We start from the raw sequence: 13,750 nt of genomic DNA on the forward strand, positions 1-13,750 counted from the left end.
CATAGCACCATTTTCAGCAGCTGTTTCCAGCGAAAAGCTCTAAAAACAGACTGTACACTTCGTGCTCAGCACCAAACAGTGGACAGACTCAGTTAGCAACTATAGCTGGTGAACGTAGTGGGGCATTAACAGCTGACGAGCCAGATATTTCCCTCAGAAGTTGGTAGAGACCAAAAACAGAGCTTGGTTACGGCATCTGCATTTCAAACGAGAACTAGCTCTGCCATTATTATACCAGTAGTCAATTGTAAAACTACTCAATCCAGATAATTGTATGACAGAATAGCCAAAAAGTAACTTTTCATTTTGACTAGTTTGCATTAATAAAGTGTGGACTGTCACAGGTCTGTGTCACTCTCTATAATGAAGAGTTCATCAAAAGCAGATCAGGAATGTTTAGCACTTGTGGTCAAAGTGATTATGCATTTGCTTTGTTGTGTTTTTATATTGTTAAATTCTTTCTTTTACGCATTCCATGTTTGGGAGATTATGTCTATGTCGTAGTTTCGGTCTTTATTGGTGTGCTGGTGTTTGTCTGCAGTGGTATGAAAGGCCGTCAGGCCTGTATAAACAGCCGCTCATACAGGCTGATGGCTGAGCAGCATGTGTTGCAACAGCTGCTTGTGTGATATGTGGTGTGTGGAGGCCGTGTAGAGATTCATAGAGGTCTGTTGAGGTAAATACTGTAGAAGTTACCTGGATGTAATTACAGTCTTGTTAGTTTACTAGAAGTGAACATGAGGCCCAAGATGAGTGCTGTCTTCATAGTCAGGATGTTTGGGTCTTCCTGTTTTAGTGGCTCAAATGATGGGCTTGAGAATCCCCCCCGAGACTGTTTTTCAGGTTCCACTGGGGAGCCAAGCGGCAAGAAGAGGGCCTCAGTCTCTGGATGCCTCGATAAAAATCTTTACCACTGGGTGCCTTATAGGTGTCAAAGCCCTTGTTGTGATCACTACCACCAATACCTACTGCCTGGTTAGTAGTTCAGTGGTGTGGTCAGCTTGTGACAAGCGTTTCTGATGCCAAGGGAATATTACTGCTATCCTTCTGTCAGCAGACACCTGGAACAGACAGGTTGTCATCCAGGAAAAATAAAAGGTCCTTGTTGCAGAGAGGCCTCAAGGTGCGGATTTGGAGCCACCAAAAGCAAAGTCTGTTATAATGCAGAACATAGTGGAGAGAGACAGGTATTGTTGTAATTGTGACTCCTGGCTGTTCTATACCACATTTTGATATTTTTAGTTCCTTTTTAAACAACATGTTACTGTATGTGTTACTAAAAAGAACAAAGTACTGACATATAAACTATGACTGCCGCTGCACCCGACCAAAATGGCCAAAATGTGATAATTATTTTGTCAGAGTTTATTTTTTTCTCTTTTGATGGTAGACCAAATGTGTAGATCAGATCATGTTAAATCGTGTAGAAATGATAGTGCAGTGGACTGTGCTAAAAGGGTCAGCAAGATCGGTGCCTATTTGACATGATGGATGACTTTAATCTTACTGATTAAAGGAACACACCCCCCATAACACTTCATTTAACATTTTACCCATTTAGCAGGATTTTGATGAAGGGATCCACCCACTCTTTCTAGTTACTTTAAAGCACAACAGGAAAGGAAGTTTGAATTTCCTACTCTCTTAAACGAGGGGTGTGTATCGCTGATTTGGCTTCAAGAAAAGTAAATTGTGTTTATTCCCTGAAAACTGCATTATATACATGTTTTTCATCACTGTGAAAGGGGACAATGTGTTGCTGTTTAGGGCTGCAGGGGATTTTCCTTTAACACTGGCCCATAAGCAAAGCAATTTCCAGAGATTCATGACTCTTACAACCAAAGCACTCTAGAAATGGTAAAAATAGGTGGTTTATTTATGGCTTTCTGCCATTATCTGGCAATTTGTACGATTGTAATCACTTGTGCGTCACTCTGCAGTTCCAAACTGAACAAATCAACACAAATCCCTGTAAGAGGACAGACGAACCAGAGGCAAATTAATAGGCAGACATGAGGAAGGAAATGAATCCTTAATCTAGTTTGGTTCTGTTCCAAATAACTTATCACTTGCCATTATCGCTTCTCTGAAATCCCAAAGAGGAAGCAATTTGAATGGATAGTTCCTGCCAACTCATTTCCTGTATCCTGATATTTCCTTTTTCAGACAGCACGGTGCAGGCCCACTGCTGCTGACCCACTCTGCTGGGATTCAGCACTCTGTTACTGATGAAATCCTCACAACACAGCCCTCTTTACACTTCAACAACAGCAGTCCTGTGACCATTCATGAGTTAAAAATGTTAAAGATGTGGCACACAATGTATGAAATAGGGCATCAGAATTGTCTTTAATGTAGTTTTTTGTCAAGAAACTAGTAGCACAAGTAGAAGCCATAATATAGTGATCAGTTTATTGTAAAAAAAAAATTCACTTTAAGTAACAAACTTATACCTGAAGTAACAATCCCAACCAAGGTCTTGCACTCCAGAACGTCTTATGAACAGGTGTGTCGGATCATAAACTCTTACTGTGAAAGAACAAAAAAAATCCTGCAACCTGTTGATTACTTGTGCCGACTTAATTATAACGATGTTTTGGTCCTCAGATACCAAAATGTCATTAACAAAAGTGAGTACAACTGGTAGTGTGCAGGATTTCTTTATAGAAAAGTCATACATCCTTTGTTATGGTGAAGCACAATTTTCACTCACAAACACATTAAAAGCCTGTCTGTTGAAATGAGTTTCATGCAAAAATGAAACTGTGAAACATGTAAAAATAAACTAAAGATATATGTACTTGTTGGCAATGCTCGGGTCCTGTATAAAATATAAATGTGTTTTTACTCAACTTAACTTCATGTTCGAGAATGATGTTCTTCTCAAAACATTATTTAACCTCACTAGCTCTCAGTGTTCTGAACACCAGCAGGGGATGGTTTTAATATCATTATTTTTGTCCCTTAATTGGACTGTTCTTGGCAAGAACTCTGGTTTAATTGAGCCCTCAAAGTAACGACGCTCAGCTCTCAGTGCAGCACATCTGGTTTAAGCGTACAGCTGTTGGCAAAGACAGTGGTGGATGACTCGATCAGCTCTTTTTTTCCGTCTGTAAGTGTTTAGGATGAAAGATTTCTTTATGTTTTTGATGAGTTTTTAAAGAGGCCTTTTCTCCTTCATTCATTTTCAAAATATGCAAATTATTATGGACTCTGAAAGGCAGAATTGCTGCTTTATTTACACTAATATAAAAAAGATGACTGAATACCCTGCTTGAATGGTGTTTCCTCTGTTTCATATTACAATTGTGCTAAAAGCACTTAAAACAATGAAGACGTTGGTGTTTGGAAATCTTTTGTCGAAGCACACAGTGTTTCCATTCTTTGAGCAGGAGGGAAAGCAGGAGAGGGACTCCTGAGGTATTGAGTTCCCTGTATCCATCATTTTCGACGAGTTGGGACCTTGGAGTAGCGCCAGCAGCGTCTGTGCTAGCCAGCCGTAACTGACATTGAGTGCATTGTTTGCAGTGGGAAGCTCATGGCTGTGGCCTAAAGGTACATTCCTGAGATCAGAATGCTGTTTGAAACACAAACAGCCTTTGTGCCCTCGCTGCTCTCCTTCCCTGACTCCCTCATCCACATCAAGCCTCAAGAACTAAACTGCCTCCTCTCGCTCATGTGTCAACATGTGGGCTATCATTTTACTCACACCCACACACACACACACACACACACACACACACCTATGTGTCATTTCGATGATGAGGTCCAGGCAGATAACTAATCTCTTGGAAAGAAGCTGTAAAGCCAAAGCTTTTTTTCTAAAACAGAGAAGGTTTTCAGATTTTTATTGACCTTTTTGATGGTCAGAGAAAGAAATCAGGAATATAAAAATACATATTCAGGGCTGCTTTAAGAAGAGCTGCTGTTGACTTTCCTCTACAGCAACCTGATCTGTAATTTTGTTTTTTCATACTATTATATTTAACGTTTTTATAGTGGCAGGTTAATGCTGACAGCATTGATTAGAATAAGCAAATGTCTGCAAACCTTAAGCTTAATTTGCCTCCATGAATAAGGACATTTACAAGAAAAATAGTGCTGAAACGATTAGTTGGTAAATCGTTTTTTTTAACCGTAAATTGATCATATATCATTTTGATAATTGTTTAAGACATTTTTAAGGAAATTTTCAAAAAAATCACTGGTTTCTGCTTCTCAAATGTGAAGATTTGCGGGTTTCTTGGTTTTCTAGAACTTTAACCCCAGAAAATTAGTAGAAACTGTGAATCACAACCAACAGAGGAGTGTTTTATACTATACTATAGTATAATTAATGTAAAACACTACTGTACACTAAACCAAGTTGTTCAGTGACATATTTTGCTTAAACACCCATGAATAGCTATTAGCACAATGTCACAATATATTTCCAGCAGAGTTTGATAGCAGACATATTTTAAACTCTATAAAACATCAACATTAAGCTTGAGATGTTGGTGCCCATACCTCAGAATCACCTCAGAATCAAGGAGCCACAGACATATACTCTTTGCTGATTTTTTTGAAGAATTTTTCAAACAATTATGCCGTGAGAAATCCATCACAGAGGAAGCAGAGGTTTCCAATTTTACCACTAGTATCCACAATTGTCCAGACTGCATGGCTGTGTCAAGATATTATGATTTACATGCAGGGAGAAACACTTCTTGCATGGAAAAACTGTGGCTTTACTTTCTGGCTGCTTGACACCTGTTGAAAGTTAATAAGTGAGATGAAAGAAAATCACTAACTGACACAAACAGGTTGAGGAAAAGTTGGTAAAAAAAACAACAACTGATCACTTAATCACAGAATAATTCCTGGAGTCCACTTAAAATCACAGGTTGATGATGCACTATAACTGAGGTTGAAGTCATTCAGGTTTAACTGATATTAGTATGGCTACTCTGAGTAGGATTAATATCAGATCACATGTTAAGGCAAGACACTGCACATAATAGAGCCAGTGCTCTGATTCACCGGCTTAGCATTTGACAGCGTATGATGTAGTGCAATAATAAGAGGGAAGTTAGCCTTAATGAGTGATTATATTAAATGATGTTCACTGAGTGCCCTGTTATACCACAATTAATTTGTACTCAACTGCTCTGCTGAGGAAGAGTTAATAGGATGATTAAATTATCAGTGAGGATGCTGCACAGGTCATTAGCACTGCAGGCATGAAGTTGAGGAGTTCAATTTATTATTGTACAGCAGTGCAGTCACAGTGTCATCATCAGTTATCTCCAGGAAATTAGTCTAAAAAGTTGTGTTTATTGGGATGTCATGGTGAAGCACATCCGATATACTGTGATCATGACGTCCCCAGTTCGATTCCGGCTGGGGACCTTTGTTGCGTGCCCCCCCCCCCCCCCCCCACCCCCCCCCCGTCTCCTCTAAAGAAAAATCTGCCAAAAAATACTTCAAAAAGGAATGTATATTTAAAAAAATCAACACTATAGCTTTGTTTATAGGCTATAATTGAAAAATCTGTTGGGGTATAACATTTCAGAAGCCAAGTCAAGGGATTGCCTTCATATTGTAAATTAAACATTATGAACCAAAGCTGGTGATCATAATCAATATGGATAAATATCAACAATATTTTCATGAAAACCCTGTATTTTCCCCTTAAAACTCTAGTATAATGTACTTTTTAGGATGTACATTAAGAAGTTATGATAAAAACATGGACCAATTTCTCAGGTAATAAACGGGGGGGGGGGGGGGGGGGGGGGGACTGCTCTCTCCACTAACTCTCCGACACATTTCTCTGTGAACAGAAAAACAATACTTTATATGATAGAGTACTCTTGTGTATACATATTGAAATATTTATACACTAAAAACATCAGTTGGTGTGTAACATAACCTTTTTAAATAACCCTCTATGGCTTTTATTATCTTGCATGTCATAATGCAAAAGAAGTCATGGGATTGTATTTTGTAATATTGTAAATTAAAATGATGAACCAAAGCTGGTGATCATACAGAATATCAACAATATTGTCATGAAAAAAGTTTTTTCCCCCCTTAAAACCAGACTATCGCATACTTTTAGGGTGTACAAGATGATTTTTTTTCTGGTTCATACAACCAGTTCCCCAGATAATAAATTAGAAGGACTCCCACTAAATCTACTCTCCGACACATTCGTCCCACCTCACCTTGTAGTTCTCAAGACCATCTTCCTCCCACCCTAAACTCCCGCCCATCACTACGTAGAAACCCACAACAAGTGGCCGACCAATGAGAAGCACCTCGCTAATGTGTGGAGAGGGGGCTGAGGAACAGAAAGACAAATGCTCAAAGGGGAGAGAGTGTAGGACCACTTTGCGACCCACACGGGTTGTTGTTTTTCCCCATGCAGTATTTGTTTGCACTCCCGTGCGCTCAAGGACTGCTAAATGATCCAGCGCAGTCCACTGAAGGGCTCTCGGGACTTGTCCGGCTTCGCTTTTTGGTGGAGATCCGCTAGCAGAGAGGACGCGAGAGGGAATCGCTGATCTGGAGGCAGTTTGTTGCATGAACTCAGAATCACTGCGATGGAATGAGCCGCTGCAGAAACTCTCCTAAAGTTGTGGAGAACTTTTCTTTTGGCGTCTGTTTTGCTGCTGTGAGTTTCTATTTTAGTTCACACCCCAGTCATGTATGGATAACGGGAGGTTCGCTGAAGAATCCGGCTCAAATGGATCAGCGCTGACGGGTTTATGGAGCCGGGATTACACAGCGCAGTGCCAGCCTGTTGAACGCCCACACACGGGCCTATCACACACCATCTGCCTCGGAATAAATACGGCTCTCCAGTGAAGACACTCTCCATGGAAGTAGTGTAGAAGTTTTACATATGACAGTGCTGTGAGTTTTACCCTTTCTTGCAGCCAGAACAATGGCACGCGCTGGCTCCTTGGCACAGAGAGTCTGTAGGTCTGTTTGGCCTCTTGGTTGTGTGCTCTTGTTTTTTGGCTACTTGTCCGTGGCCTCGCCGTCCCACGGTCGGCGGCTGATATGCTGGCAAGCCATCATGAACTGCCAAGCCGAGCCCGAGTGCAATTACGCATACGAACACTACACGCGCGCCTGTGGCCCCGTGCTGAACGGGGACAGGAAGAAGTGCCCCAGCCACTGCATCTCCTCGCTTGTCCAGCTCAATCTGACCAAAAACGGGCCGGCTCTGGAGGACTGCAGCTGCGCCCACGACCCGGTGTGTACGAGCACCAAGCGGGCCATCGAGCCCTGTCTGCCCAGGACTACCAGCACGGGCTGCACGGAAGCTCGGCGCCAATGCGAGAGAGACCAGCAGTGCAGCTCCGCTATGCACGATTATTTGAACCACTGCGGGAAACTTTTCAGCGGGGCAATCTGCACGAACGCCTGCCGGAATGTGATCGCGAATATGCGTAAAATACCCAAGGGTCAGCAGCTGGACACTTGTATGTGCGACGGGACGGAGAGGGCCATCTGTGAGTTTGTGAAGAGCAGCATGAAGGCGCTGTGCTTCGACTCGCCCGTGAGGGATGAGGGCAGCGGGTCCGACTACGGCCAAGATTCAGATTACGACGACGACCCCCCGGATCCGGACTATCCAGAGGAGCTGGAGAGCGGAGCCTCTGTCCCAGCGGCCCGCTGTGTTTTGACCCTGTTGGCATCCATTTTGGCTCTATTGCCCCTCATTTAGTCCCCGGGTTCATAATCTGCCCTGACTATTGTCTGGATAAAAGGCAATCTAAACCTTTGTCACTCATTGACCTGCTACCATTGTGAAAAGGTTAGAGCCGCAAAGACTAAAGGAAGGGGTGTTTTGTTTCGCAGGTCTTGTTTGAATTAAGAGTTATAGACGCTGAAGGATATCACATCAGGATATTTTCTATGCAAATGAGACCAGAAAGATATCTTGAAACTGCCTGAGCTCCAGGCTGCTCTCTTATCAAACCGCACCACTTCACGGCTCTCCAGATGCTTTGCTTATGTGATAAGCTAAATTAGATTGTCGACTTTCTCTCAGTCACAGACTCTGATAGTCAAGATAGAGACACAGTTGGCTTGTTTTGGTAACAATGCAACTTTTAATCAGTACATGCTGTGCACTGCCAATCTCTCTCTCTCTCTCTCTCTCTCTCTTTCTTTTCAAAAAAAGATATGAACTATTTTTATATGACACTGTTGCCATTTGGCACCAGGCTGATCTGATTTACAAGTATTTAATGCTGGAATATATGAACTTGTAAATAGATGAGGAGTTAAAGTGAAACAGTAATTTATTACATGCCACCTAGTTACATCCAAATGTTCATCATGTGAATAAACAACTGAGAATTCCAGCTTTAAAGGGAAGTTATTTTTTGACTGTATTCTCTTCAAAGATAACATGCATTGTATATATGTGTATAGCCTATATAGATTTTTTTTTTCAGAGAATCCTCTATGTTTGAGGCTATGAGATGATTTATTCACTGTGTATAGCCTAGAGAGAGAAATGTCTAAATCCACTGTATGATTGCCTTAATGATATACTTTTATAGAAGGCATAAAGGAAACTTGAAGATATCGTTCTTGACTGTGAGTTATTTGTTGATTTTTGCCACATCACGTCCTTTGAACTGGAAGTAAAAACAGTTTTTAATGAGTTTGAAAGCCTTTTCTAACATATTTTTGTTGCTCAGTCAATTTGGATTTTTGTAAACAATATAAACAAAGTAATAACAAGACTAATAATAACACTAGCAATCTGAGTTACTTCAGTTTGGTGTAACTTGCTTTATGCACACAATTCAGTCAAGTAACAAAAATAATAAGTGTGAGAATCTTTGTTTTACACTTATATGTAGTTCTTAAAACCCATCAAACTTTGCATCATGGTTCAGGTAAGATGTGCGTGAAATGAGCCACTTTAAGGGTAAAAGCAATTTATTTCGATTTAAAGTGCTATATGTTGGCTGTGCTCCTTAGTTTGCTTTTACAGTACTGCTGCTCGTGAAGATAAGTCACGAAATATTGCAGGGTGTGTGATGATTGAGGCATGTTTACTCGTTTTCTTTCAGGTCCTTCATTACACCAAATACAGCTGTGTGACTAACGTATTAACTTTTACACTCCTGTTCTTGTAACTACAATACAGTAGGCAGATGCTCATTTAAAATTCAGGCCAGCTTCCACTGTTGACTGATAATGACCTGCAATGTCTTGATTTAGCTGGCTGTTGTCAAAAGCAACTGGCACCATATATCAACAGAAGACCCTCCTCCCCACCACCACCGCCACCACCACCACACCCTCTGCAATCTGTTATCAGAATTTACATTTACTGGCAGGTAATGGCACAATACGTAAAACCATTTTATCATATACTTTTTACAAATATAAGAATATGTTTGCATTTAACAATTTTACTAATGGATGGAAAATCTGGATTTTTACTGTCTCAATTTAGAATAATTTGAAAAATACTGTAATGTAAGCAAACCTCTTACAGCATCAGACACATTGGTAGCTTAAATGTAGTTGTTAGTGTAGTTGTCAATGACAGATTTCAGTCCTGTGGGGGCAGCTTTTTTAGTAACTTAAATTATGGATCATTCCTTGAATTGGATTGAATTACAAGGTACAAGATGCATTTATTTAGGTTTTTATTTATTAATTATTTATTTATATAATCATTTATGCAGCGTGTGCGTTATTAGTTTTTAGCAGAATTGTTTTAATATTATTTTCATGAGATATTCAGGGGCTTCAGGGGCTTTAAATCAATGATTTGCTGCAAAATGTTTTATTAGAGGGGGGACAAGGGCCCTCCAGCTGAATGGATGGAGGAGAAGTCGAGTGGCATCTTTGTCATGGAAATGTTAAGCACATAATAGTTGGGTAGCACAATAGGGAGGCACTTCATTCTTTCAGGCTGGCTTGACACCTCTGGAGAGCCGAGCGGCAGGGAAGCATGTGGGAACGATCTGCTGCCGCTTGGGTCTCAACCCTCCACTGCAAGAAAAGAAGAGGAGGAAGAAAACACATGACAGGCCTGGCGAGGGATCTTCTATTTTGAATCCACACTTAACGTCCCCTGTGTTTTTGTTAAATTATCTTTTCTACCTGCATTTGTGTATTTCAGTACCTTTTAGCACCTAAAAACATTTATTTTCTCACGTTTTTATGTTTTACACATAACAGTAAGAAAGTTGCATTCAACTAAAACTCTGTTTGTATGCTGCTTGCAGAAAAAAAATCCCCAACTCCTCATCACAAGTTTGGTTCCTAAATAAAATACCATGTCAGTTTCTTGCAGTGTCGGTATGCAGTCCGCCGTGCAGGAAGCTTTCCAGCAGGAGAATAGCTCTGTAGCCCAGCCGTTCCTCCCCTCCTCCTCCTCCTCCTTGTCTTTCTTTTGCCTCTCGCATTTGTGCAGGCAGTTTCAGCACTTAGAAAAAGCGCAGCATGCGTTGATTAGGCTATAATAATGCACGGTGTGTGAATGGATGAATGAGGTGCAAAAAATCTCACAAAACTGGCCTGCTTGTCATAAAATGGAAATGGTGCACAATGAGGGCTTGAAAACATAGTTGGTGTGGCACTCACACGGGCTTTTTAGGGTTTTAAAGGACCAAGGACATTTTTCTTTTATCATGTTAAGATTTTAGTTTAATAAAGGAGGCAGCCACAAAAAAAATGCCTCAGAAATGTGAAAAGTTACCACAGCTGCTGTTAAAATGCCCTCCTCTCTTCCTCCGCATACACAGTAGAGTGTGTGTGTTGGGGGGGGGGGGGGGGGGGGGGCGGCGGCGGCTCTGGGTTTAATTTACAAACTGTGGCTGTTTGTGTTCCAGCTCTTTGAGCGTGTGTAAGGTATCTCTGCCATCAACTTTGCTTCAGTGAGCTCAGTTCACTTCCAAGCTCTGTTTCTTTGGCCTCCTGAACAAAACGGCCCACACTTCACCCCATGCAGATCACTTCACCCCTTCACCCCATGCATATCACAGCACAATGTTTACAAAGGTGCAGCTCTCCCAACCGCTGCCGCTGTAGGTTTGAAGCTTGGTGTAGACTGCTTATAGTGAGATTTATATAAAAGTCTTTACAGTATTTTTTTCTATTTCTTCCTTTCTTTTCTTTCCCTTCCTTCCTCTACATTTATTCACCAATGAAAGTTGAATGAGTTATGTTGTCCTATATATACTTACATGACTTCTTTATTACTCTTAGGGATATTTGACAACATGGAATATTTGACCTTAGCCCTACTTTTCCTTGCAGTGTTTTCAGTTAAGTCCTGGCATCAGCTGGGGTGGTGTTTTTTCATGCAGAGGTAAATGGAAAACCTATATGGAACCTATTCAGCTGGAACTTGTTTTTACTTAAACAATCCTCAATCAAAACAAATAATTCTGAAATGCTTCGGTGTTTCAGTGTGTTCTCTAAGGAAGGAAGGAGGCATGAACATATATATTGTTGTGATTTTAGTCTTTATAAACGAGGTATGTAAGGTATAAAGTTAAATCTTAACATATTAAGCATATTTTACTGTTTTGAATATACATCATGTGCAGTAGTTCTACAAATAAGCTCCTTGTGTCTGATTTTCACGTTGATAAAACTGTATTTCTAATATTCAACCTTCTCAGGCCTTGAAGTGAGCTCCTTACTCCTGGTGTGCACTGACCAAATTTCTCACAGACATTTGTTTTGGCCTTGGCTCCATGCGAGGTTGTGCAGAAAGTGATGTAGAAATGGTTGGACAGTTGGAATGGCTGGGACGGAGGAGGAGGCACTGAGATGGAAAGTTCATTTGAAAGGATTTGGAAATAATCCCCTAAAGTTACCACAGGGTATTCGATGGAATGGGCTCCACCTCGACTCCCCTCTGTGCTCCTGCCATAGCTTCGGTGCACATTTGTTAAAAGGTAGTTTTAAAATAGGTGTGTTGCTGTTAGTTGTTTCCTTGTGATTTTCACTTGGAATGTGTTTTGGTATTGTAAATTATTTCAGTTCTCCAGATGATGCTCTTCTCCTCGCCCTCACTTGGGGATCGCTCTCTGAATTCATGCCATTCGAAGGAGACGCCAGACACACGGCGAAGCAAAGATCATTGATTTTGCATCTCTCTCATTAAATGCTTGGCCGATGCCAGGAGACTTTCGAGAAACTCTTGTTGTTTTTCTTCCTTCTATTTCAGCTGCCACTTTGATTTCATCATGCAAGACCTCTGCTGAGTTCACAACCCTTTGAAATGAGAAAAAGGCCTGTAATCCAGTTACTCAAGCTGCAGCCCGACTCCTCGGGTCCTGAGAGAAAACCTGCAGCACTAATCCCACTGTCACCAAGAGAGCGCTTTGCTACCTGACTGTTTGTGGCAGCCATTTGATATATTCGCTGTTTAAAATGTTGCTGTTGAGTGTTTCACAAAGGGGGTCACAAATTGTTGCACACAGGTTTTGTTAGTAGTACTGCAGTGCTTATATAGCCGGTGTAGTGTTGGAAAAATCAAAAAGACGATGCAAAAAAGCCCTAAACCCAAAGTAGTTTAGCTGCAGAAGAATAGAAAACCATTGGTTTGCTTAGGAAAAAGGCTGAAAATACACTTTTCTTATGTGTTTTAAGAATTAAAGAGCTTTTCTCTTCCCTGAATAGTTTTTGTGCAGACGTGAATTTAAAAATAACACAATTATCTCTGTCTAGACTACAAATGTTGAGAGGTTCATCCAGTTATATGTACTGCTGCCTCATTACACTCTGAATATTGTCAAATTACGATTTCAACCTAAAAATGTTAACAGTACAAAGCACACACACCAACAGCACAGCTCCCTTATTCACCTGTTTAGTATTGAGTATGTAGTGAAAGGAAGAAAAAAGGGGATTCTACAGCTTGAAGAGGGACTGTTTTTACAGAAGGAAACGCATACCAGCAAGGTGAACAGACATGGCGCGTGTGTTTTTGTGAGGTGTTTTTGCTACAGTACATGTCGTATCCCAAAGCTGTGGCCACGAATCAAGTGACAGAATCAAATTTTACTGGGCCTTTTGTGCAGTTTGTGTAGCATCAACATGTCTCAGGAGAAACATTTGCTTAAGATGAAACTTGATTGACTCATGATTCCTGCAGAGAAACTGGCTCATTGTGGCGGACCTTGTGAGGAAAACCTGAAAAGAAATTAAAATAGAGGTAATGATAGACAGTAGGTATAGGAATATAGGTAAAATATGAATTTCGGTAATGAGGCTACAACAACAATGCAGTTTAAAATTTAATTAGAGAAGAACCCACTATGTGTATTGTATTACCAATAACTTATGAATGAATGAAAAAATATGAGAAAACACTGTAGCACTGTGAGGAAATGCAAAAATAACAGCAGTTTAGATGCTTAAGTATATATACAAATCATTTTGAGCTGCATCTGAGTGATGAGAAAGAAAATGGAGCAAATCTAAAAAACGCTCCCACTAGCCCAGTGCCAGGATATGAATAGTGGAGACTGTCCAAGAAGAACAACAGAATCCTCAAGATTTCAGTCCTGGTTGACTTGGTTACAGATGGTGTCTGCAAATACTACAGGTCCCAGAATACAGGAGGCAGCCAACCCCACTTGACAACTGGTGTGTCTGTTTACAGTGCAGCCAAACAAACTCACGTTGTAGATGAGTGTAGGTAGGCAATTTGAATCCTTGGTGGTAATGATGGACTCCGCAACTAGCAATGAAAACTGCTACATAGACA

General features: G+C 40.8%; 1 protein-coding gene across 1 annotated transcript; it reads left to right on the plus strand.

The window, feature by feature from the left end:
* Positions 1–6,369: 6,369 nt before the first annotated feature.
* gas1a (growth arrest-specific 1a) lies at positions 6,370–8,589 on the plus strand. Its single transcript, XM_070904448.1, has one exon. It carries the CDS (start codon positions 6,932–6,934, stop codon positions 7,718–7,720), a length of 789 nt encoding a protein of 262 aa, XP_070760549.1. The 5' UTR covers positions 6,370–6,931; the 3' UTR covers positions 7,721–8,589.
* The last annotated feature ends 5,161 nt before the right edge of the window (positions 8,590–13,750 follow it).

The sequence above is a fragment of the Enoplosus armatus genome, chromosome 4 (genome assembly GCF_043641665.1).
Source record: "Enoplosus armatus isolate fEnoArm2 chromosome 4, fEnoArm2.hap1, whole genome shotgun sequence".
Lineage (NCBI taxonomy): Eukaryota > Metazoa > Chordata > Actinopteri > Centrarchiformes > Enoplosidae > Enoplosus > Enoplosus armatus.

Excerpts from the sequence above, each read along its gene's own strand:
- gas1a (XM_070904448.1), top strand. The coding sequence starts at position 6,932 with ATGGCACGCGCTGGCTCCTTGGCACAGAGAGTCTGTAGGTCTGTTTGG.